Source organism: Podarcis raffonei, chromosome 5 (assembly GCF_027172205.1).
Source record: "Podarcis raffonei isolate rPodRaf1 chromosome 5, rPodRaf1.pri, whole genome shotgun sequence".
In the NCBI taxonomy this organism is placed as follows: domain Eukaryota; kingdom Metazoa; phylum Chordata; class Lepidosauria; order Squamata; family Lacertidae; genus Podarcis; species Podarcis raffonei.
The window spans coordinates 78,306,652-78,332,104 of record NC_070606.1 but is presented as its reverse complement, the minus strand read 5'-3'; the positions used below and the strand labels follow the sequence as shown (position 1 = coordinate 78,332,104).

At 43.7% G+C, this 25,453-nt stretch overlaps 1 protein-coding gene across 5 annotated transcripts in view; it reads right to left on the bottom strand.

The window, feature by feature from the left end:
* The window catches only part of MED12L (mediator complex subunit 12L), a 187,995-nt gene that overhangs the window by 14,403 nt on the left and 148,139 nt on the right, over window positions 1–25,453 (bottom strand). For all 5 annotated transcript variants that reach the window (XM_053390283.1, XM_053390285.1, XM_053390286.1 and 2 more), the window contains 11 exons: window positions 24,760–24,921; window positions 23,169–23,280; window positions 20,589–20,678; window positions 19,134–19,243; window positions 18,522–18,657; window positions 17,351–17,512; window positions 14,397–14,765; window positions 12,135–12,291; window positions 11,101–11,330; window positions 7,947–8,036; window positions 6,891–7,111 (listed from right to left, as the gene is read on the bottom strand). In XM_053390283.1, the coding sequence (XP_053246258.1) occupies window positions 6,891–7,111; window positions 7,947–8,036; window positions 11,101–11,330; window positions 12,135–12,291; window positions 14,397–14,765; window positions 17,351–17,512; window positions 18,522–18,657; window positions 19,134–19,243; window positions 20,589–20,678; window positions 23,169–23,280; window positions 24,760–24,921 (1,839 nt within the window). The remainder of the gene's footprint in view (window positions 1–6,890; window positions 7,112–7,946; window positions 8,037–11,100; window positions 11,331–12,134; window positions 12,292–14,396; window positions 14,766–17,350; window positions 17,513–18,521; window positions 18,658–19,133; window positions 19,244–20,588; window positions 20,679–23,168; window positions 23,281–24,759; window positions 24,922–25,453) is intronic.

Here is a 25,453-nt window from a genome sequence, read left to right as displayed (position 1 = left end):
ACCATCTTTTCTATAACATGCAGTCATCCCAAATCATGTAGGAGTTACATATACACTAAAGCTCTGGTTGCAGTCTTCCCATCAGTAGCGGCCAGTGACACACCATGACTGTCCCAGCTTCCCAACACAGTGGGCCACTGGCGTTCACTGAGAGGTAGAGGAGAGGGGCAAGGCAAAGGAGCTGGGCTGAGTGCAGCACATCACAGCAAGACTGGCAGTTTGGCTTCACTACCATGTGCCACACAGGATCAAGCTCTCTGCACCTCGTGTCTCCCCTCATCCTCTGAGTCAGCCCAGCAATCTGCTGTGCTGGGCAGCCAGGAGAGTAATGTACCCCACCTGTGTTAGGATATTTCCGTTCCACCTTAAAAGGGAGCAGGATGTTTGTATAACAGCCTGCGTAATTTCCTGTCTCACAGGATGTTTATGTTGTAAGTTCCTTTCGTTTTCTGCTGTTTTGCCTGAGCAGTCGGAGCAGACGGTCATGTCTCCTTTGTTCTGACCAACGCCTAATAAACTGTAAATATGCATGTTCTGCTCTCATGCTTGTGCAACTTTTTGCTGTGTGAATTCTGCTGTTATAGTGTGCACTAAGCCTGAGGCTTAGTGTCGCTGAATTGCTGATATTGCCTGACTACGGGAGGTCGATGGATCGTCCGGCACCGAGCTTGGGGGCTCAGATGGACTTTATCTCCCTGGCAGTATCCCAACAACAGGTTTCGGGCCCAGATTCACGGCACTTGCAGGAGAGTAAGACAGCGACAGACTGCTGAAAGGTATGTGCTGGAAAAGCGAGAGCAGAGGCTTTTCTGCATGCCGGCATACGTCTTTGATGTCCGGCAAAGACTAATTGGCCTGGGAGCCGAGCCAGAGGCATCGTGATTTATGAGCTGCCGAGATAAGAAGTCTTTGGAGGCATAACGGCTCACGTAAAAAGCTGGAATGGAGTTTTTCCAAGCTTCGGAGGCCACTGAGTGCCCTAAGTTAAATCGGCACAACTATCAGAGCTGGGCAGAATGGTGTGAGAGTTTGCGGCGTCAGTTTGGAGTCTGGCATACTATATCAGAAGCCACTCCAGTTCCTCAGACAGAGAAATGGCAGGCCCAGGATTCGAGGGCCGTGGATATTATAGTTTTATCCGTCTCTCTGGAGGAAATAAAGACGCTTGCTGGAAATCTCACGGCACGTGACATGTGGGATGCTTTGAAAAAGGCCCACCAGCCAATAATCCCAGCCCAGTGTTTGAATGCATCGGAGGTCCTGGCTGTTTCCCAGAATGCTAGTGAATGCAGGGATGCTGAGGGCACCGATTGCAAGCTGCAGGGGGAGCAGACTGTCACGTCATCCCAGGCAGCATTCCAGCCTCCAGGGGGAGCCAAGGAGTCGGCTGCTGAGAGCTCTGTTTCTCGTGAGAACCAAGGTCAGAGCCTTTGCAGAGGCCGGAAGACCAGATGTAAACAGAGCAAGATGCTTGCAGGTGGCCAGGAGCGGGGGGGCAAGTTGCAAAAGCCCATGCCAGTGGAAAACAAGGCTATGTTTGCTGGCACAGCTCCACCAAAGGCTAAAGGCACGTCTGATGGCCAGGAGCGGGGGGGCAAGTTGCAAAAGCCCACGCCAGTGGAAAACAAGGCTATGTTTGCTGGCACAGCTCCACCAAAGGCTAAAGGCACGTCTGATGGCCAGGAGCAGGGGGGCAAGTTGCAAAAGCCCTCGCCAGTGGAAAACAAGGCTATGTTTGCTGGCACAGCTTCACCAAAGGCTAAAGGCAAGCTGCAAAAGCCCACGCCGGTGGGAAACAAGGCCAAGGCCAGATTTGTTATTGACTCTGGGTGCACGCACCATCTCACCAAAGACCGCCATCTGTTCATCTCCTTCACACCTCAAGATGGAGAGGTCCAGCTGGCTGATGGAAGGACTTTGCAAGCTGCAGGAGTTGGGACTGTGAAACTTGCAAGTCTGAATACTACCATCAAAGATGTACTTTTTGTTCCAGGAGCTGCGGACAATTTGATTAGTGTACCACAGCTGACTGGGTGTGGTTTTGAGGTTTCCTTCAAGAGGACTGTCTGTGTCATCAGAAAAGGCAAAGAGGACATTTTGCATGCAAAGTTGATGGATGGTTTGTTCTGTCTAACTTATGATGACAATGCTGTTATATCTAATGCTGATACTTGTTGTGTTGCACAAACTAACAAGGTTCTTCATGCAGGATGCATTCATGATGCACATCGAAGATTTTGTCACCTCTCTTGGCAAGCGCTAGCCAAGATGCCTGAGTTGGTTGAAGGTTTGGACATCAAACCTTGTAAATATCACATGAAATGTGTATCTTGTGCAGAGAACAAGGTGAAGGTTGCTCCAAAAGGCAAGGAGTCTAGCAGGCAGGCTTCCAAACCCTACCAGCTAGTTCACGCAGACCTGGTAGGTCCTCTAGCGCCCTCTTTGGGAGGAGCAAGGTACTTCATGGTTCTAATTGATTCTTTTTCCAGGTACATTCATGTGTTTATGCTCGAGCAGAAATCGCAAGCATTTCCTAGGTTCAAGGCATTCTGTGCTTGGTTGGAGAATGCTCACGGTAAACGTATTGGTTGTCTGTTTACTGATCGAGGCGGGGAATTCACTTCTCAGCAGTTTGAAGCTTTCCTGACTGAGAAGGGAATCCAGCATGACATGTCAACGCCTAGATCGCCATGGATGAATGGGCTTGCGGAGCGAGCAAATCAAACGTTGCTGCAAGGGATAAAAACCTTGTTGCATGATGCCAATCTCCCTGAGAAGTTTTGGGGGGAGGCTTTGGCGAATTTTGTTTATTCTTTTAACAGGAGACTGTCATCACCTATTGGCTGCACTCCCTATGAGAAAATGTTTGATAAGAAACCTAATGTCAAGCACTTGAGAATCTTTGGTTCTGACATGTGGGTACACACCCCACAAAGCAACAAGCTTGGGAAGCGTGGGGCACATGGTTTGTTCATGGGGTACGAAAAAGGTGCATACAGGGTATGGATGACTAACTCTAAATCCATAAAGTTCACAAGAAGTGTTGAGTACAATCCTAAGTGGGGGGAAAATGTGGGAATTTTCCAGAGTTACCCAGAGGAGGATGAAGGTGATGTGAAGAAAGCAGATCATGCTGAGAAAGCTGAGGAAACTGAGGATGATGATGATGATGATGATGATCAGAGTTCGGATTCCAGTTCAGTGGGCGGCGCTGCTGCTGCTGTCAGTGACAGTGATGACACAGCAGACTACAAGAGCGCAAAGGCCTCAGTCAGACCATCTGATGAGTCTGACAATGAACTGGAAGAACCACTGTTCACCATTGGTCACTTTTCTCCTAAGAAGGAGGAGATGAGTCCAGAAGACTTGCATCTGGTTCGCAGGTCTGAAAGGGCGACCAAAGGCAAACCTCCAAAGAGATTTGCTGATGAGTTTGCTAAGACGGCAACTGCTGTTCTTAGTAGCTCAGAGAAGGTGTGGGAACCTTCTAGCTTCAAAGAGGTTCAGGAGTTAACCTCTAAAGATGCTGAGCCTTGGCTTAATGCCATGAAGGCTGAAGTTGATTCCTTAAACAGGAACCAAACATGGGAGCTGGTACCGGTAGTCCCAGGAATGAGACTGGTTGGCAGCAAATGGGTCTTCAAGGCCAAGACAGACCAGAATGGCAAGGTTGTCAGACACAAAGCCAGATTGGTTGCCAGAGGTTTTTCACAGGTACCAGGGCAGGATTACCACGAGACCTACTCACCCACGGTCAAATATGAGAGCATTCGGCTGATGCTCAAGATCGCTGCGGAGGAGAAACTGCATGTTTCCCATCATGACATAAATACAGCTTTTTTGTATGGGTTTTTGGGGGAGGAGCTGTACATGCTTCCACCTGACGGGATGCAGATACAGAAGGGAATGGTCTGTAAACTGTGGAAATCCTTATATGGTCTCAAGCAGAGTGCCAGGTGTTGGAACACAAAACTCACTGAAACGTTGCTTTCTCTAGGTTTTCACCAGGGCAAAGCTGATCCATGTGTGTTTGTCAAGGAGGAGGGGCAAAACAAATTGTATTGTTTATGTTTTGTTGATGATCTTCTGATGTTTTGGAAGAATCAGGCTTTTTACCAAAGCACCCTAGCTCAGCTGAAGGAGCACTTTGACATGAAGGATCTTGGTGAGGTATCCAACTATCTTTCTCTGCAGGTGGAGAGGGACCAAGCAGGTAATTTTCTGGTACACCAAACACAGAAAATTACTGATGTATTAACCAGGTTGAATTTGGTTGATGCTAACCCAGCAGACACACCGATGGTGACAGGTTACCAGGTAGACAGTACTGCTGAAGCGTTTTCTGACACAACGCTGTACAGATGCATTCTAGGCAAGTTGAATTTCATTGCTAGATGTTCAAGGCCTGACATTGCTGTAAGCACTAACCTGCTTAGCAGACATGCTAACAATCCTACTGTTCAGGATTGGAAAGCTCTGAAGCGCATAGCCCGGTATTTGAAAGGGACTATGCACTACAGGCTGAGGTTCACCAGTCAGAAGACTGGAGGTCTTGAAATCTTTGCAGATGCAAGTTTTGGAAGTGACACCACGGATGGTACAAGCACTTCTGGAGTATGCTACATGTACAACCACTGCCTGTTTGACTGGTTGTGCAAAAAGCAGACAACAGTTAGCCTAAGTTCCTGTGAAGCAGAACTCAATGCTCTGTCATTTTCACTCATGGATTGTGAATGGTTGATGCAACTGTTTAAGGACATTGGGGTTTCTGTGAAATGTCCTATACAAGTGTATCAAGACAATAGATCTTGTTTGGCTTTGCTGAACTCGGAGAGTTGCAAGCAAAGGACCAAGTACTTGCAGATTAAGCTACATCGTGCAAGAGAGTGTATTCAGAAAGGACTCATTCAGGTGTCCTACATGCCAGGAAATGAAATTCCTGCTGATCTGTTGTCTAAGGTTGTTAACAGAGAACAACTGAAGGTTTACGCACAAAGGTTGCAATTGGGTTGAACCACAGGTACTACAGGTTACACGGAAAGGGGGAGGATGTTAGGATATTTCCGTTCCACCTTAAAAGGGAGCAGGATGTTTGTATAACAGCCTGCGTAATTTCCTGTCTCACAGGATGTTTATGTTGTAAGTTCCTTTCGTTTTCTGCTGTTTTGCCTGAGCAGTCGGAGCAGACGGTCATGTCTCCTTTGTTCTGACCAACGCCTAATAAACTGTAAATATGCATGTTCTGCTCTCATGCTTGTGCAACTTTTTGCTGTGTGAATTCTGCTGTTATAGTGTGCACTAAGCCTGAGGCTTAGTGTCGCTGAATTGCTGATATTGCCTGACTACGGGAGGTCGATGGATCGTCCGGCACCGAGCTTGGGGGCTCAGATGGACTTTATCTCCCTGGCAGTATCCCAACAACCTGTGCCACCTCACCAGCCACTACTGCTCCTCCTACTGCTGAATTCTTCATGGTAAGAGAGTATATTAGTGTTTTGAAAAAGGACTCCATGAATGCTTTGATAGAAGTCCACATATAGGTGAAAATCTGAAAGCGTTTGCAAGCTTTATGTATGTAGACTAAGGTCTAGAATTCAGCCACAATGGGAGTCTTGAACTGCGGCAATGAAGATGGCTAATCAACATTGAAATCCATAGAATTTTTCAGTTCTTGAGTAAAATCAACATGCAATTATATCACTTATCCATCTTAAGATTAATAATCAGAGGAGGAAAAGTCAACCATTATCCCACGATTTCTATCCTTGCAAGAATGTAGGGAATTATGTCATCATCGCTCACTAGTAATCCATTGGCTTAGTCTTGGCATTTTATACTTTCCTAAGAAACAAGACTACTTTCTTCTTCAACAACAACAAAATGAAACATCTGTAGCATAAAGAAAGCCAAAAGTGTCCCCACAGCTGGCCCCATAGCCTCAGGGATGCTTTCAAGGAAGCACTGGAAGTTTGCACAAAGACTTTTAATAGCTATTACGGTTTTGGAAAAATGCTCTGTCGAGCCCTGCATTTTGAAACATTTTATTACAAAGGTCACTAATATGTATTCTAACTCTCTTTATAGGAACCAAAGGGTAATTCTAAGGGATAATTCATTTGACCAATTTTATTAGCTGAAGTTCTGACATATAAAAAGAACAACCAATCATCTGCGACATACCCACCAATGCGTTAGAAACTGCACCACAGGTTTTAGTAAATTTATTCAAATCTACCCAAGTAGTAGTAGTAGTAGTAGTAATGGTAATTTATTTATACCCCGCCCATCTGGCTGGGTTTCCCCAGTCACTCTTGGCAGCTCCCAACAGAATATATAAAAAAGCGACACAACATCAAACATTAAAAGCTTCCCTAAACAGGGCTGCCTTCAGATGTCTTCTAAAAGTCAGATAGTTGTTTATTTCCTTGACATCTGATGGTGTTCCAGAGGGCAGGCGCCACTACCGAGAAGGCCCTCTGACTGGTTCCCTGTAGCTTCACTTCTCGCAGCACAAATTTAAGGCCCCCGTTTAAAGGATTTGTAGGGATTTTCAGTGGGTGGGAATTTTCAAAGGCATTCATCAGAAGCCTAATCCCACGCAGCATGAGAATGAAAAGGAGCTACGCAACGTGTTGCAGATAGTAAAGATCGGCAAGAAGCAGCAAGATCTACTGAAATCTCAGCTGGGGCTATATATTATTTGGAACCAATCAGGCTCTGGGTGATTTGTCACCCAGCAGCAGAGGTTAGGCAAAATCCACAGCTTGTCAGCCCTTACAGATTGGTCAACTACATATGCCTTCTTCCAGCATTTCGCAGACCTATTTTCAAAACTCTCTTTCCAAAGGTTATATACATCAAGATATCAAAGGTCCTGATAAACATCTTACCGCTGGTTGCCCGTTAGAGGCTGAGGATAGGCAGCTGCTTGCTGATGAATGTACCCACTTGGCTGTTGTTGTGTCTGCCGTAGCCTTTCCATCAGAGCAGGGTTCAAATGAGTTGCTTGATAGGCCCTGGAGTTGTAGGTAGGCGAAAGGACGATGCCCCCGGCCTGCTGTGATTGCAATGGCATCTGAGTGCTATACATTGTGTAGCCATGAGGAATAGTCTGCACAAAAAAACAGGCCAAGGCACAAGTTGCTTTGATTTCGATGCTTCTAAAGAAAGCTTCCCATTGTCACTGTTTATTTATTTTTTAAACAAACAAACAAGCAACACACCAGGATGACAAGGAATGTATACTGTGCTGTTACTTGAAATAACAACCGGACACTTAAAAATAAAATAAAAATCCCATAGTTTAATTATGCTTACTTTGAATTTGCTAGGCTCAAATGGCAGCCGTACATGTTTGCGGGTTTTGTATTATTCTACCTTTTCAACACAGCAAATGTGGGCAATATACGATAAATGAAACCTCCAAGCTGCTGCTTTTATGCAGGGCTGTTTCCACACAGAGGATGGACTGGCATGATTGTGGCAGCACCATTCCAGCTGCTTCACTTCTGCATAAATCACAGCTTTCGTGTAAAAACATAAATTCATGCAAATAGTATCTTCTGGCCACAAGGACATGGGGGTAAGGGCACGAGTTTCCCATCTTCTTGCATGCAAAATCAGTGCTGACTAGCCCATATTTACTAAACTTATGTATGTCAGATTTTAGAATTGTGAAAGCTTATTTTATTCAGGGTTATAAAGGGAGAGTCATGAAAGATCCTGGCCATTTTAAAACCCCTCATAAAACCTGCAGGGTCGTATGCAACCAAGTTCTACTCAAGAGTTGACCCACACTGAAATTAGTAGACCTAGTTTAGTCATGCCCATAAATTTCAATGGGTCTACTCTGAGTACAACGAACACTGAACATGACTGGATCTCAGTGTAAGGCACAGGCAGGGCCTTAGCACATCCTTTCCCTACACAGACCAATTATTATGTACCTGTGTCTGCTGTATCCCTGGATATTGCGGAAGCTGAGAAGCTGGCCGGATTTGTTGAGCAAAAAGAGCAGCCTGGTCGATAGTCGGACCCTGCAAAAAAATTGCAAATTAAAAAAAACATATTACTTATTGTAAATTTAAAGATTACATGTTTAGGGACACCATTGTGAACAGTTCAGGCATTCAAGGCATTTTAAAATACAACCTAAGAACAGAAGTTGGTATGTTTCCAATATTTTTCTTTCTGAAGGCAAGTGATGCTGAGTTATGCATTATGTACATAGCTGAATTTCTTAACTGCATTTTTTTAAAAAGGATGTCCCTTTGACGTTTTCTTCTTTCAACCCAGTTACTGAGGTGCTTTCATGCTTTCCTCCCAGAACATTTCCCTGGAGTGTTTAATCTCAGCAAAACAGCTATTCAGCCTGGTTGAATGACATTGGGCAAGGCTGGGGTGGGGTGGAGAAGAAACCTGCAAGTCCTAGCCCTGCTAACTCTTCCAAACATCTTCCATCAGGAAGCAGGAAGAAGCAGGGAGTCTTCAGAGGATGAGAGCAGTCCCTACGGAGCTCTGAAGGAATGACACAAGTGAGATGCAACACAAACATCAGCAGCGCGGAGAGAACTGGCTGAGGAAACACGCTGCTGACCCTTTGGTCGTTTTTATTTGATTTGATCCTGGGGATTTAAAGCTGAGGTGGTGATTTTAGGAAAGTGTGTGAGAGAAAAGACAAAAGATACTGAGAGGGCAAGTCAAAAAGATTCCCAAGAACAAATGAGAGCAATATTAAGGGAGTCTCGCTCCACCTTGAAATCCTGAGTAACAAACCCTAAACAGTTTAGATTAAGAGGAATATCTGGCAAGAAAAACTGCCACCACTGGCAGGCACATTTTGAAAACACACAAGAGACAGTGAGAACAGAGGAGCAGTGCCATCTAGTGGCAGGAGGGGAAATAACTTCATGTGAGTTTGGAAATTTTAGTTCACATCTTCCCTCTATGGATTTGTGGGCCATGTACCATTAGCCGCTCCTGCCAACCTAGCAGTTCCAAAGCACATCAAAGTGCAAGTAAATAAATAGATACCGCTCTGGCGGGAAGGTAAACGGCGTTTCCGTGTGCTGCTCTGGTTCGCCAGAAGCGGGTTAGTCATGCTGGCCACATGATCCGGAAGCTGTATGCCGGCTCCCTCGGCCAGTAAAGCGAGATGAGCTCCGCAACCCCAGAGTCGGCCACGACTGGACCTAATGGTCAGGGGCCCCTTGACCTTTACTTTACCATTAGCTGCAAGAGTTTGGCTTCTTTGCCATGGTATTTTTTTGAACTTACTAACTTGGAGCCAGATGATTTGATGTTACCAGAGTGGACTGTCCAAGAACACAGATGCAAGCAGGGTGCCCCCCAGGGGGAAGAAAGATCACCTAGTGCAGAACATGAACCCGTGGACACGAGTAGGACTGTCAGGAACCATGCTGAGCGCCTCTGGAGCTACAAAACTGATTCCATGCCCTCACCTTGGACACTGATTCTGAGCCAGAGGAGCAACTACAGCGGTTGCAGACCTCAGAACTCTCCGAGGTGGCGGTGGAAGGCACAGTGTACAGAACGATTCCTTCCACTCTCCAGAGAGGGAAGAGACATGTGGTTGTGGAAATTGACTTCCTACAGGGAAGAAGTGATCAATAAAGTGAGCGTACAGGGAGCCTTGGGCAGAAGTGGTCATGGCCTCTTGGCTTTCATTATACCCAGGCAAGGGAAAGCTGAGTATATTTGGCCATGCACTCTAGACTTGAAGTAGGTTGATTTCAAAAAGCTTAAGGAACTACTGGGTGAAGGAAGACCCATAGTCAGAAATACTCAAAGAAAAAGGAGTTCAAGGTGGATGGGAATTTATTAAGAGGAGAAATATTGAAGGCACAGATGCAGGCAATTCCAACGAGTGAGAAAAGTGGGAGGTATCTAAAGAAACCAGTGTGCCTGCAGATAACAGGTGAACTGAGATGTAAGAAAGGTATGTATAAGAAATGGAAGAAAAGGGAAATCATGAAGGAAGAGTATTCACAAGTTGCAAGGGGAAGGTCAGGCGGGCCAAAGCTCAGAATGAACTCGTGATTGCAAGAGAAGTTAAAGATAAGTTTTGAAAAAGGTTTCTTTGGCTATGTTCAAACAAGAGGAAGAACAAGCAATTAGTAGGTTCCTTGCATGGAGAAGACAGAGAAATGCTATTGGGTAACAGAGAGAAGGCGGAACAGCTCAACACCTGCTTTGCCTTTGCCTAAAAGGAAAGCAGTGCCCAAACTGGCGATAACACAATAAACAAAAGAATGGACCCGAATCAATGGATTTAAGTTACAAGGAAGGAGATTCCAATTAAACATCAGGAAGGAATTTCTGACAGTAAGAGCTGCTAGACAGTGAAACTGACTCCCTTGGAAGGAGGTGGTCTCGCCTTCATTGGAGATTTTTAAGCAGAGGTTGGCTGGTCATCTGCCATCGATGTTTTAGTTGAAATGTCTATACAGCAGGGAACTGGACTACATGACCCCTGGGGTCCCTTCCTACTCTAAAATTCTAAGATTCTGTAAAAATTAATCCACACATTTTATAAACAAAAAAGAAATGTGATGCAATGTCCAGCAGACAAATATTAGGAAAAGGGGACTTAGACATTGATGTATGTGGTCTCATAAGCAAACACAAAACCCACAGTCAGGCAAAAGGTATATAAATAAACAAATAAGACTACCTTAGCAAAAAACCACATTGCAGCAGTGTTTTCAAACATTTGGAATGAGAGTCCTTTCTAAGGGGCTCTTAATCTACCTTCCAGCAAGCGGCAAACTTGCATAGCAGGCAGAGCAGAAACTCCTTTCTAATATGTCAGTTTTTTGGGGGGTGCAGTTGCAGGGAGAATTGCAGGGAATATATTGCTTGGGGAATGAAATAGGCACCCCAATCCACAGAGTGAAATGTTACAGCTCACACTACCAGCTCAGGATTCTACAGTTTTGTTGCATGTTGTGCATGAAGCCTAACTTGGGTTCTGGGTATGGTTTTATGTGCCTACAATCCTAAATCAAGTAGAGGCTCGGCTGGATCAGCGCATTCCTAAAATGTAAGACGAAGAAAGACGCTGTTGAGGCTTGGGCTTGCCTGGGCTTGCTGCCTTAGAAGCCGCTGCTGCTGTTGCTGCTGCTGCTGTTGCTGCTGCTGCTGCTGAAGTAGCTTCATCTGGAGCAGTTGCTGCTGCTGCTGCTGTGAAGCAATTGCGTGAATTGATGGTGGCTGCATCATGGTGCCAGAACGCCTCTGCAGCATGTTAGACAGCACTTGTTTTGTGTTGCTTGGGACAAAGGAGTTGGGAGGGTCCAATCTGGAGCCACCTGTGAATGCAATGGGATAGATGATAGATAGATGGATAGATAATAGATAGAGGGTGGATCTACACACAGGAAGAAAACTTTATAAATAAGTCAGAAATTAAATCGTTATAACAAAAAGGGAAAAAACGCTATGTAAAAATCACATTAAAAATTTCTTTGCTCTCTGGGGCCATCTGGTGCTACATGTTTATAATGAATTCAAAACATTTTTTTGACTAATGTAGCTGAGTCCATAGATAGATAGATGATAGATAGATAGATAGATAGATAGATAGATAGATAGATAGATAGATAGATAGATGATAGATAGAGGGGTTGTTTACAATCCTAAGGACTATATAATGCATAATAACATGTTTTTTTCTTGTGTACAAAGTGCCGAAATACATATCATTTAAAACCTAGGTTTCACTTTGCTTCCCCTTAGAGTATGTGAAACAAGATTTGTAAACAACAAAAACTACTGTTTTTTTCTAGACACACTAGAGGGTAAAATGACTTTTAACTACTAATTCTATAGCATCCAAATACTTAGAGATACATCATCCTACCAAGCCTTGCTTGCAATGGAAGGTGAGCTTTTTCAAATAGCAAAGGAAAAAACAAAACAAAAAAACCTGAAGTTGAGCAGCTTTTAACAATAATTAACAACAGTTAACTGTTGTTTTCTGTTTCTTTCTGCCTTCTGCATAACTATGACTGCCTTCTGAACATAGCAGAATGGGGGGGGGGAGGACTAAAAAATAATATTGCTTCTGTATGATGCAGCAAGCTTCTGGTGCCCATTACAAAGCAGAGACCTACCTGGTGGAAGAGGCTGGTTCTGGACGAAGAAAGCAGCTTGCTGGGGCTGCCCCATAACATTATAGCCCCACAAAGCAGACTGGGGGTGGTGCATCATTTGAGATGGAAGTGGTGAATAGTTGGGAGGGACTCTATATACATTGTTCTGAGGGTAATCCTTAAGCGAAACAGGAAAAGTTAAACGTTATTTGCATCCATACCCTACTTTTTCATAAACAATGCCAATTTTCCTACTGAACTATTAAAGCATTTATGACAAGTCCGTTTGTGGTTTACAATACAAAACCGATTCAGTCATAGACCTGGCAGAGATAAACTAAATATGACATCTTCTTGGCTGTCCGATAGTGCTTCTTTTTATACCTTTTCTGCATGCTATACAACATGTCAGGTCATAATGTTATCAAAGGCCTGCTGTGTGGGCAACTTAACGACAAATTCACACTGTGCATTCAAGCTTCAGAGAATGAAACTTTGGTGAATAAATTAAGTTAGATGTCCTAAGGAATCTCTCGTGCAAAGGATTATTCCACCATATATCTAAGTACATGAAGCAGTTTCAAAAAATTTTATCTTCAGGAAATACTTTTCGCTTTCGCTCATCTGCCATACGATTCCTCTGTATCGCCAGGGGCAGGTTCTAAGGTGGACTTAATCAACACAAAAGGTGGATATAATTAACTTCATCATTAACAGAAACATCCAACATTCCTCTCCCATTGTTTTAGGGAAAGAATCACTGGCTAGCAAATTACCTTTCGGGAAAGCGGTTTACTATTACTAACCTTCAGATTGTGGAGCACCCCATAAGCTTCTAAGGCACCTCTGAAGATAGTTCTCCCCCCCCCCAAAAAAAATCAAGAGTTCTAATGCACCGCATCTATTGCAGAACTAGATCCATTACCTCCCCCCTCCCCCCCCCCCGCAATCTAGGATGCTAATTGCTTTACCTGAAGGCACATCATGGACCTCAGGAAGAGCCCTCTTCATATTCATCAGAGAAACAGTGTCCAAGCTGAGTCAACTGTTTTCCTTGCCTGGGAGTATGATGAGGCTTGGCTTGCCTTACCAAGCACTGCTTTAGGATACCCTGAAGGCTTTACAGAGCTCTCATCAACTGCACTTTTAGGTAACCTCTGGTTGGGAAGAGCAGATACTGAAGAGTGCTCTGAGGAACAGCTGGGGCACTGTTCTCAAGTGAAGCAGTATCACTGTAGAAGCTCAGGAGATGGGGGCAAAGCCAAGGAAGGGTTCACTGTCTGACACTATGGTAGCAAAGGCATAGCAAGAGGAAAGGGCACTGAGTGGCTGGGAGAGGAGACTGTGAAAGCAGGCAGTCACAGACATTGCCTGTGTTATCAAGGCACTTGAGTGCCCTCTTGTGAGTCTGCTGGTAAATTCAAGATAAAGGACCCCTGGATGGTTAAGTCCGGCCAAAGGCGACTATGGGGTTGCGATGCTCATCTCGCTTTCAGGCTGAGGGAGCCGGCGTCTGTCCACAGACAGCTTTTTGCATCATGTGGCCAGCATGACTAAACCGCTTCTGGCACAACAGGACACCGTGACAGAAACCAGAGTGCGTGCACGGAAATGCTGTTTACATTCCTGCCACAGGGGTACCTATTTATCTACTGGTGTGCTTTCGAACTGCTAGGTGGGCAGGAGCTGGGACAGAGCAACAGGAGCTCACCCTGTCGCACAGATCTGAACCGCCTGGTGAACTACAGCCACTGCCAAGGCAGCTGAGAATGGAGCCATCTGCCCTCCTTTACAGAGGGGCCCTGATCACAACAAGGCAGCTTGATCCTTGGAGGCAACAGCAGTAGCACTGCTAAGTAGCCTTTGCACCGGTGACTGCTCTCCTTCCCTGCTCCATGGGGTGGGAGGATTAATGAAGCTCAGGCCAATGCAGGTGACCTCACCTGAGGCCTCTTCTCCAGACATGTTTGTCACCCAGAGACAAACTGCCTTGGATATGTACTGTTGGGGACGCTGTGGCAGATGTTGAAGTCGTGGGCCCAGCTGTGCTTCCTGCAACATTTTTCTGATGGTTGCTCACCATCCTGACTAAGTGTTATGACTAAGTGTTAAGTGTTAGGTTCTTAACCTGAGGTACCACTGTACTAACAAACACCTCCCACTGGGGGGGCACCTGTTCCTGCCTCTCCTAAGTAGCAATAGGACTCAAACCCAAGTCTGGATGCCCCCTTCCCACTCAAGAGGTAAAATTTCCATTTCATGCTGCAAGTTTTAATCGCTTACATCAAGTTTGGAAGTTGGTTTTGTCTTCCGCTTCTTGCCTTTTGCCTTCTTCTCTTCATCTGCTAAAGGTTTGCCCTGATCTGACAGCTCTGCTGACTTCCTTTCCGGTTCCTGAGACGCAGGGGTAGTTGGTTCTTCCTCCTCCTCCTCTTCTTCAGGAGGGAGGGGTAAAGGCTCGAGGTAGTAACTTCGGGGCTTGGGTTTAGAGTGGGCGTGGTAGAGGAGAAGGTGTTGCTGCTCCTCGTATTTTATTACTTTCCTATCGATACGGACAGTTCCAAACCAAGCCCAGGATAGCGGAGCAGGATTTCTGTTGCCCTCAAATAAATCCCAGGGGGATACTTTCTGCTTAGTTGAGACTTGAAGCCCCTGTTTAAAAATGTAAAGGGGTAGTTTTTATTTGTCATTTCTTACCTAAACTTCATGTAGCCTAAAATAAATCAGATCAGTTGCAGCACACACGCTAATGTGAACTATTGAAAGTTATGCAGAGAACAGTCAAAAGAAGATTATGGTTTATTAGTAATGTAAAATAAAGATGTCACCCGTTTTAAATGTCAATCACACCTCAATAGATTTTATGTTTTTGTTGCTGTTAAATGATTTGATGTTCTTTATGTTATAGTGGTATACTGTACAAATATTTTTATAAATAAAATAAAAACTCTCCAGAATTAAAAACTAGATAAAATACCGTATTTTTCGCTCTATAGGACGCACTTTTCCCCCTCCAAAAATTAAGGGGAAATGTGTGTGCGTCCTATGGAGCGAATGCAGGCTCCTTGGCTTCAGCGATAGCAACGCGAAGCCTCCAAAGCGCAGAGGGAGTGGCTCCCTCCGCGCTCCAGAGGCTTTGCGTTGCTTTCTCTGAAGCCTGGAGAGCTAGAGGGGTCGGTGCACCAACCCCTCTCACTCTCCAGGCTTCAGGGATAGCCGCCTGAAGCCTTTGGAGCGCAGCAGGAACTCGCGCTGCGCTCCAAAGGCTTCCGGTTCCTTTTGCTGAAGCTGGGAGAGCAAGACTCTCCTGGCTTCAGCAGAGAGGGAGAGCTACGCAGCACCCCTTCAGCCAAGCGGGAGGAGAAATGGAAGGGGCTCTGTTTCTCCTGCCGCTTCGCTGAAGGGGCGCTGAGCAGAGAGGGGGAGAATTTTTTTTTTCTTGTTCTCCCCCTCTAAAGCAAGGTGCATCCTATGGTCGGGTGCGTCCTATAGAGCGAAAAATATGGTAGTTGTTCTAGTACATTATTCAGGGCATTCAAAAAAATCTATGCTATGCAGCATAATCTTTTAGAAATAAAACTCATATATTCTATCTGACTTCCCCTTCCACCTAAATCACAAATGTTTGATGCCCCTGGTTTACTCCTCTGTAAATATCACATAAGCAAAGAGTGAAATGCAGCAAATGCTAATTAGAAAGTTGAATCATATTTGGGGCACTGCCCATATCTCTCATCTTAAAAAAACCAACCCCAGCGTTGTCAATCTCACAATCCCACAACATATTCCAAATAAAATTAAAATGGTTGAATGTGATTGACATCCAGTTAAGACTCAACCCTGATGCAGCACCTGCTGTCTTGAGCTCTTGTGATGGGCAGCTTGACCACTGCAATTTGCCACTAGCTGGCAGTATTGTCTGCATTTAGTTTGTGGTTTTAGTATCTGTCATGCAAAAGTGGCTTTAAATTATTTCAGACAGCAGACAGAGTGAGCTCCTCCTGCAGCCAAGCTGGTGCCAAACACATTTCTCTGCTTTCCTTTGGACCACACTAGAGAGGCCAAGATGGTGGGGTGTTGTTGTCTGGGCAGCCCAGGACCTCCATATACACTCAGTGGCAGAGGAACCCTCTCCGGCACCCAGGGCAGGGCAGTCCGCACAGAGTGTGCACATGCCTGTACAGAATGCCACACATGCGCAGTCCATATGGACTGCTGCTCGCGAACAGTATCCCGTATGGACTGCGCATGTGCGGCCTGCCGTACAGATACCGTGCAAACGGCATCCCGTATGGACTGTGCATGTGCGGCGACCATACAGGGTGCCGCACATGTGCCATCCGTATGGGCTGCCGTTCACATGCGACAGCCCGTACAGATGCCCGTATAGATGGCACGTGAGAGCGGCAGCCCTTACGGAAGGTGCACGTGAGCGGCAGCCCATACAGACTGCGCGTGCCCTCAGCCGCTCTACAGGTGGGGGGAGGCAGGGGCCATCTTGTCACCCCCCCAGTGGCACCCGGGGCGACCCGCCCCCTCCACACATCCCTTCCTACGCCCCTGTATACACTGCTAGGCTTGTGCCCCAGGGAGGTCACCTCAGTGCTGCTAACACAGTGGTTTGATTTTACCCCCGGAGGTGTACTTCCTTATTTCTTGAGACAGACAGATGCCAACAACACTCTTAGATTGCATTTCTAACCCCTCTTATCTGGGAGCAACCCCTATTTAATTCAGTAGGCTTTCCATCCAAATATAATTGGTTAAGATTTGCCTTTGAGCATAGAAGATTCACCATGGGGTACCAAAATCCACTCAGCTACAAATAAGTAAAGCCCCGGTCCAAATCTTGCCTCTAACATGGATTTACTTGGTGGCCTTCATAAGTCACTCAATCAGCTTCACTCTTCCCATCTATATTAGAGGGGCTGATAATATAAATGCATGTTATAGAGTTCTTCTAAGAATTTCTAACTAGGTAATGCATGCAGAGTTCTCTGAATATTTGGAAACCCTATGCATTTTTACAAGTATTATTATTAAGTGGAATGTTGCCTAATAGAAAGGGCAGAGAATTGTTTCTTTGCTTTGCAGAATATGGTAGCTGTAATAACAATAGTTTTTTACATAACAGAAACACATTCACAGCCTTCTGTGAATAAATGAATTGAATGGATCTTTTGGCTGTCATATGCACGAGAAAGTTGGCACGCCTTAAAAGTAAAGTTTATTCTTGCCTGTTTCTTATCGATGGAGTCAAATCCAGCAATTTTGTTTCCCTTGGTATCAATTAGTGATCCCATAGGCTCACAAGCAATTATGTCGCACATCTGCTTAGGCAAGGGAAGAAGTTGACGAACTTTGTCAATACTTTCTGAACACTTATCTCCCAGTTCTTTCTGCAAGGGGGTAAAAAGGACATATGTTAAGGAAGCATTTCAAAATTGCAGACCAGAAATGTTTCATTATGAGTCATTTCCCTGTACTTTTACTATTTTTATTCCGCAGTCTTCGCTGTGCCTTAAAATGTGCTTTATAAGCTATTTCCGCTCATCTGATGGGACCCCCTCCCAAAAAATCTAACTATAGAAATCTGCATTTAATGTTGATGTAGAAGCCTAAAGAACAGATGAGCAATGGTGTCGGGGGGCGGGGAATCATCTGCAGTTTTAGCATATCATATTGGGCCAAGCCAGAGTACCATGGACAGAAAGCAATCGTGTCTACCAAGTCAAGACATTTGTCCAGCTAACCCAGAATTGCCTACTCTGACTTGCTGTGGTTCTACATATTCTTTGGGCATTGAACCTGGGATGATTTCCTTGCAAGGCATGAGCTATTGTTGTCATCCAAATACCGCATCTGTGATAAACAGTACCTAACAGGCAAAGGGGCATACGCTCCTATTTGGAGGAATCCCAGTTACAAAAATATTTGCACACACACACACACACACACACACACACACCGAGTAGACTTTTCCACATCAGGCATGGCTGCTTCATTCCCACATGTTCTGTGGAAATCAACTGCAGTGATTTTTGTTTGCTGAAGTAATCCATTTAGAATTGGGTGTGTCAGTGTCATCTATTAATTAGTCTCGATCCCTTTGGCTAATATACAAGCAACACTGCAGATGTCAAAAGACTGGGAAATGGCTACAGGCTCGTGCAATTTCTCCTCCTGCCTCCTCTCTTGTGTGCTTGTTCTTGATCTCTTAACCAGGCTAGCAAATGACTTGTGCACCAAGCCTTTCTGTCCTGTTTCTTAATTCTTATTCATTAGTAGATGATTCCCTTATTTCCTTATATCTACATACTCCTCCTTTACACAAAAAAGAGGGGGGAACTGCTAGAAAAGCGATTCGTTTAACAAAAGCATATTTCAGCAGTCAGACGGGAGACTTACTTTCAGCTTTTTCACCAAATTCATGTATGCTCTTTTGTTCTCTTCAGACCCCACCTGGGTTGCATTTGATAGGTCAGAAGCTAAGGTTCCATTGATCAACACACTCAGCATGTCAAGTACAGTTGTGAACAATTCACTAGGAGCATTAAGAAAAAAGAAGTGAATTACACCACAAAGAGCAATAAATAAATAAATAAATAATGTTCTTCCATTTAGCCAAATGTTTACTATTCCTCTCTGGGATGTCATAATCCAATCTAAATTGGATTGTGTGAGTCTCTGAAAGGACGTCCTACCACACCTGCTAGTTTGCTTCACTGTGGTACTTTCCATGATTTCTCAAGTCTGAATAAATGCATGGCCCTTTTCTCAAGATACGCTCTGGTTTCCTCCAACTGCAGCAGGAATAAGACACCTCCAGCCAACAAACATTTGTTTTCTTGGCTGTATCTGAGACGGCCCTAGTATCTTTGAACTTGACCTCATCAAGTCAAAGTTCCAGAAGATTCCTCTTGAAAATAATATGGCGGGAGCTATCACAGACCCTTTTAGCGACTTTGGTACTTCATGGGGGGGAATAATGTTGCGTTATTATTAATGGTGCAGACGTACTTGTTTGTTTGCATGTCAACAGTTCCTGATGTTATTATTTGAAGGAGCAGAAGTGCCCATTCTGTGGTCCACTGTGTACTTCTCTGCACCGTGTCAAACATTCCACCCACCTAAAATGAGAACCACATGGAAAAAAATTGAAGATAAACATGATGGAATAAATACATTATGCTCTGCTTAATTATTTTTATTATTTTTATTAATTGCAAACACGTAAATACAAATATACATAAATAAAAGTAAAATGAAAAATAGAGGATATAAAAAGAAAAAAGAAACAGAACAAAGAATAAAAAATAGAAAGATAGATAACACATTTCAAAAAATAATAAATAAATAAAAATATTTTCATATCAACTTCTACATAGGGAGTTCAAGCCTTTTGTGCTCTGCTTTCTTTATGATTATGGCCTAATTACATTGATTCCTAGTATGTCCCTATTGGTAAGTTCCTTGGAGATGCCAAACAGCTCTTGATACGTGGCTCTGGAGTAGCCATCCTTCTGTTGACATGTCCCTCCTGAGTCACAGAATCATACTGTGAATATGCTGCTATTAAGTGGCCAGTCCCTTGGAAGGTCTCTCCCGCACTTCATCTTAAAAAACAGCAACCCAGCAGCCCCCCCTACACAGATGTGGGAGTGGGTCTGCACAGAGGGTGTGGGCAAACTGGTGGGCTGCTATGTTGCATTGTGTCTAGCGCAGCACTGTGTTTGTTACACAGTGCTATGCTAGACACATAGAACACAGTGGGGTTCTATGAGGGGTCTTGCTGCACCCTAATCTCTCTGCCTGCATCAGTGCAAGATTACAGCCTCTGAGTTTCTCTCATATTAAGTGCTTGCACACACAAATGTGTAACGGTTTTACACGTTCTTCATTTTCCAGTTTCAATATGCAGTTTTTTTATATATATTACGGATATGAATATCACATTTCAGGAAAATAACTTGCAGGGTTTTGGACTAGATGATCCTTGCAGTATCTTCCAAATTCCGTGATAACTCCTCCCATAGGGTGTGTTTTTTGCCCCAGATCAGGAAGCACAGGCAGCCAGGGAGGCTACAGAACACTGAGTAAATGTTTAATGGGAAGAAAAAGTACATGCATACCACCCGTGGCTACCTGGCAGCAATAAAAGTACGCTCAATCGTGCGACAATGGAAACTGAAATTCTAAAGCGGGCTGCAAAAGAGGTCAAGTAACAGGTAAAGAAATTGGAGGGCAGGTTTCAGCACAGAACCATTAGGGTTGCCATATGGCCTCTTTTTCCAGGACACATCCTCTTTTTCATAGTTATGTAAAATGAGAGTCATCATAGAGATCCATAGTTAAAAGTAGAAGTCTGCAAATGTGTCCTCTTTTTTGCTCTTCAAAATATGGCAACCCTAGGAGCAGTTTTACTGAGGAATGACATAGAAATAGTCTAAACAGATAATTGTGCCTTTTTCTCACCAAATTAAGACGAAGTTGCAGAGCGTCATGCATCATCTGTCTAGCTTTAACATCATTCTGGTATCTCTCTTCCCTCCAGTTGCTTAATATCTAGGGACAAAAATCTGATTAACTGAAGCATGTTTACTTTAAACCTTAACATTACTCATTCCTGGTCAACATTTTTTTTATATATAACTCTTTTCAACCACTTCTATGAAATACTTCTCACAAATTTTGCTTGTTGTTAAATTTCTGCCTGCTATAATTTATTACCTTGTATCTTCTCTTGTCCAATTTAACTGATACTTTCCATTATTTTTACTTTACATTATTTCTACTTATGAAGTCCCATCTGTGGAGCCGTTCAAAGAAAGAGTTGTCCTCTTATCTAGTCAGGTAGAAGAAGAGCCACTTGCAAATACGTTCTCCTCCGGGTGAAACTCCACAGATGCATGGGCTCCCCAAAAGTTGCCTGTGAGAAGTCATCATTTTCCACTGAGCACACAAAGTCCTTTCATTTGATAGGTGAGAAAGGGAAGCCTCTGAATGACACTCTACAGATAGCTTCTCTCAGTGGCTGTTAATACTTTCTACAGATTGCAAGCAGAGTTGCAAGGATGGTAAAGGAATAAATATCTCAGATCCAGATTAAAGTACTGGGAGGTACCAGAAGTACTGGGAGGAAGAAGGAAGGATTGAAGGCAGCCGAAACAGAAATGGAGGAGGGAAGTGTCAGAAAATGGAATAGTTAGAAACTATATCTAAAATGAATTTTGTTACATGCTAACTGTGTGTTTTACAGTGGCCTGGGAGCTGCTCTTGTAGTACTGTAGTTACACACAGATGGAGGAGCGGGGCAAGCAATAAGGTATCTGTCCACAACAATAAGAGTCCTATGCTCTGTGTACATAGCTCTTCTACCTAGTCATTACAGTTGTACTTTGGAAGTCGGACGGAGTCCATTCCAAAACGTCCAGAAACCAAATTGCGGCTTCTGATTGGCTCCTGCAGCCAATCGGAAGCCGCGGAAGCCCTGTAGGACGTTGGTGTTCCAAAGAACGTTCGTAAACCAGAACACTCACGTCCGGGTTTGTGGCATTTGGGAGCCAAAACGTCTGAGTACCAAGGCGTTTGGGATCCTAGGACCAACTGTACTAGGATGGTTGTGGGGACATACCAAAACTAAGTGGCTCACCTGTCATGATAGCAGCATAGGAATCAAGCACTGAAATCAAGGGTCAAATGCTGAGTTCTGTCACCTTCTAATCTATCTTACAAACTACTGTATTAACAACTGAAGTGGCAACATGCCCCACATTAGGCCTAGTCTATTCATCCAGCAGAATGAGGTGGGAATGAGGTATTAGACTAAAATGTACCTATTTGGACACACCCACAGGGACTGCAGGTTGTGGAAGTCTTTAAAAAAAATCTACACATAAACAACACTCCCTACAAGTAAAAAGTCAGTGCAAAGGGATCAGGCTGGGCTAGAGGCTTTCTCCCACTCTCACCTGCATATAATTTATTTTTTACATGGGAGAGCAATCAAAATTGATGTTCCTCAACTTCAGTCTGAAATAGTACAATCCGTTCTATCAGAATATGACCATCTCATTGACCTCCATGTGTAGCCAATGCTTTGATGTGCTTTAGGTCAGGATCCAAAGAGCTCTAGAACCTGTTTTGTGAGTCAGTGGGTTCTGGATTTCGGATTCCCAGAACTCCAAATTTGCAGTGCCATGCAGCAAATCATTACTGGAACTGTGGGAAGTTTCAAGAGCAGACCTATGCTATATAGCATGATAGACTAGTGCTCCAAGAAATAGAAATAAAAAGTCCCACACAAGTCACTGATCTCACTTAAAGTAGCATTTTGTAGCCTGGTATTAGACATTGTGCACATTAGGGACCTTAAAATGCAGTAAGGTCATTTTTCCCTGCTGCATTTCAAGTCATGTTTTTACATTGCTATACACACCAGAGAGGGAGCTGAGATGTATTCACTCGATGCAAACTAGCCAATTTGTTTCCCTGTACCTGCACTTTCCCCACAACTCCTATTCAGTGAAGACTGCAAGTGTGCAGCAAATATCTGAAGTGTTCACTGCTTGTCTTTTCAGATCAAATTGAGCCTGATTTGAGGGAAAACACATCTAACAGCAGTGCTTCTCAAGAAACTATATGATACATATAGATTGTGGTAACTTGGTTTCAGACATCAGCAGTGGGATAGCACTGGAGCCAGAGTAAACAGTAATGTGTGCATAGTCTTAGTACCTAAAGTGAAGATGTTGCAGATGCAATACAAAACAACAAGGCAAGCGCAATGTAATGGGTCACTTTGCCAACAGCAATTACTTCTATTCCTGCTTAGGTATCTGAGAAAGTTTGCCATTTTTCTTTTTTTAAAATGCAGATGATTTTGTGTTGTTTTCTTAAATAAAAAATCAGCTAAACCTTCTGTCATTTCTCTCCATTTATGTTCCTGAAACTCACACGGATGGCCTTTCAAATGTGGTTTCCCGTGTGCCTGAGTCCATTAGTATAATTGATTTTCATCTGATGCAGAGCACAGAATTATCTGCTTATTTTTACCTGATTAACTTGATTTTGTAGAGATGTTAGAAGCCCTTCTCGCTGCTCATCCTGTCCCTTAAGGCAAGTAAGTACCAAAGAAAGGAAAGGTTGCTGACTCAAAAGAGACATGCTTTAAAAGAGGCAGAGACAAGATTCAATTAGTAGTGTTACTTTGATATTTCCTGTCTCCAATCCCTTCCTTCCCTTTGTCTACTCTTTCCCTAGCAGGGTTCTCTTCACGTGCGCTGTTATCGCTGTTTTTGCAAGCTAAAAATCACTCACACGCTGAAAGCCAAACATTAGGACAGTGGTTCTTCAAACCATGGATTTCCCTGGAAGCTCCCAAGGAGTCCATCAGTGGGGATATTGGTAACAGCAGCCACAAGGGTAGGGAATTTGAAAGTCCTTGCATTATGACCACGGTATAAATAGAGGCCAACACACTCGTGTAAAATGTGTGTTTTTAAGCTGGCAGCTTCTTTTGGAGGAGGATGAAGAAGTTCATGGCTCACTTCCTGTCTCATCAGAAACAGAACTCTCACATCCCCTTATCCTTTCAGGGGGGAAAAGCTGTCTCCATATCTTCCACGGCTATCTATAAAAAGAAGATGTGAAAGTTCTCCTTCGGACAATGCAGAAGAATGCAATACACTGGCACTCTCTGCTTTCTCCATCACCCTCCTTTATGTGTGGCACTTCCAAAGCAGCCTTTAATGAAAGCCAGAGGAATGTGCAGTATTCTTATCCTATTCAAGTTTGCAGGAAGCCTAAGACATTGCACTTTTAATGGAGTGCCACAATGCTTATCAGGCTGTATCGTTCAGTATTGCTAATTAAGCAAAGTAAAGGTATTTGGACAACTAAGAACTAGTTTAAGGCAGATTAAGATCAACACAGTTAAAATGAAAGTATGATCTGAATTTTCAGCCATGAAGTGGGGAATGCAGGGAAAAAAGAAAGGAAAGAAAGGGAAAATGTTGGTTTTTTTATATAGGCTTTTGAATATAGACAAGCAATTTCATGCAGAGAATTTGAACACTATAGTTTATTGTGAAACATCTAATAACATATGTATTCATGCACACATCTGAGCATGTCATTTCTTGACCCCTAATCAGAATCCCATATGAGAAGTAAACATCTATTTGTGGAAAGAGATCTTTTTATTTGAGGGCAAGAAGTAAGTATCATTTTAAAAATAGTTTTTTTCTTTTGGAAATGATGAATAGAATCAATCCAGCTGTGGTGCTACTTTCAGTAAATGTTAACACATTATTGGTCCTTCTTCTTTTTTTTTTTAACTGTGCTGTTTCCAGAGCAACAATTGGGGCATTAAGAAGGAAAACATGGTCTTGCTTACGTGCTACATTTTTTCCTAAATGCAACCAAACTGTAACCTACCTTTCCCATAATAACTGTATTGGGGGGGGGGGAGAATGTTGCAGGCTTATTTCATAAAACAAACCTTGACTGGGTGCACAAACATGTCCGATTTACAATAGCAGGATTGGAATACTTGTAATAAAAGCACAAACTCTCCCTAGCCAGTGTCTGCATCAGATATTCCCAGTAAAAAGTTGCAGCATTTCTCCCCCCAAATCATTTCTACCTCTTTTGCTTCTGCCTGTCTCTCTCCTTCTTTGAAGACGATCCCAAATGCTGGCCTTTCTCCAGCTCTTCTCCAGCTGCTTTCAAGACTCTGCCTTGAACAGAGGTAGGCAGCTTCGCGATCAGGGGAGACACTAGCCAAGCGCCTCGCCTCTCAGAAGAACTAAAAGCATGAAACATACAAGACATTTCAAACAGAATTATAACCCAGTATTCTCAGGTTTTTTCCTTCAAAGCACTATATGCATGTGTGTGAGATACAGGTTTTGCAAACTACTTAAAACAAGGCAGGTAGGTAGATTTAAGCCAATACAGTTCAATATAATTTTAAGTAAGTTGTGAGCTGAAGTTCCACATCCCAGTCCCAAAGTATTTTTGTGTGCTTTTTGGAGGTCTTGAGCATGCAGAAATTCCCATTCATTGCACCTGAAGAACTAATGTTTATACCTGCTAGTGTGCTTACAGTGCATGATCAACCAAACTGATAAATTCTCACACGCAGAGAAACTTTGCACATGCACTGGAACTTCTGAGCCCAGAACAAATCTGGGGAGACTTTTCTGGGCTATGACTACTGGCTTTTGGATTCTTGAAATTAACACCACAATTATTATTAAATACAACCCTCCACGCTCACAACCCTCTCAAGTATTCCTGTTTTTTAAAAAAAGCAGATTAATTTCATCTTTATCCAT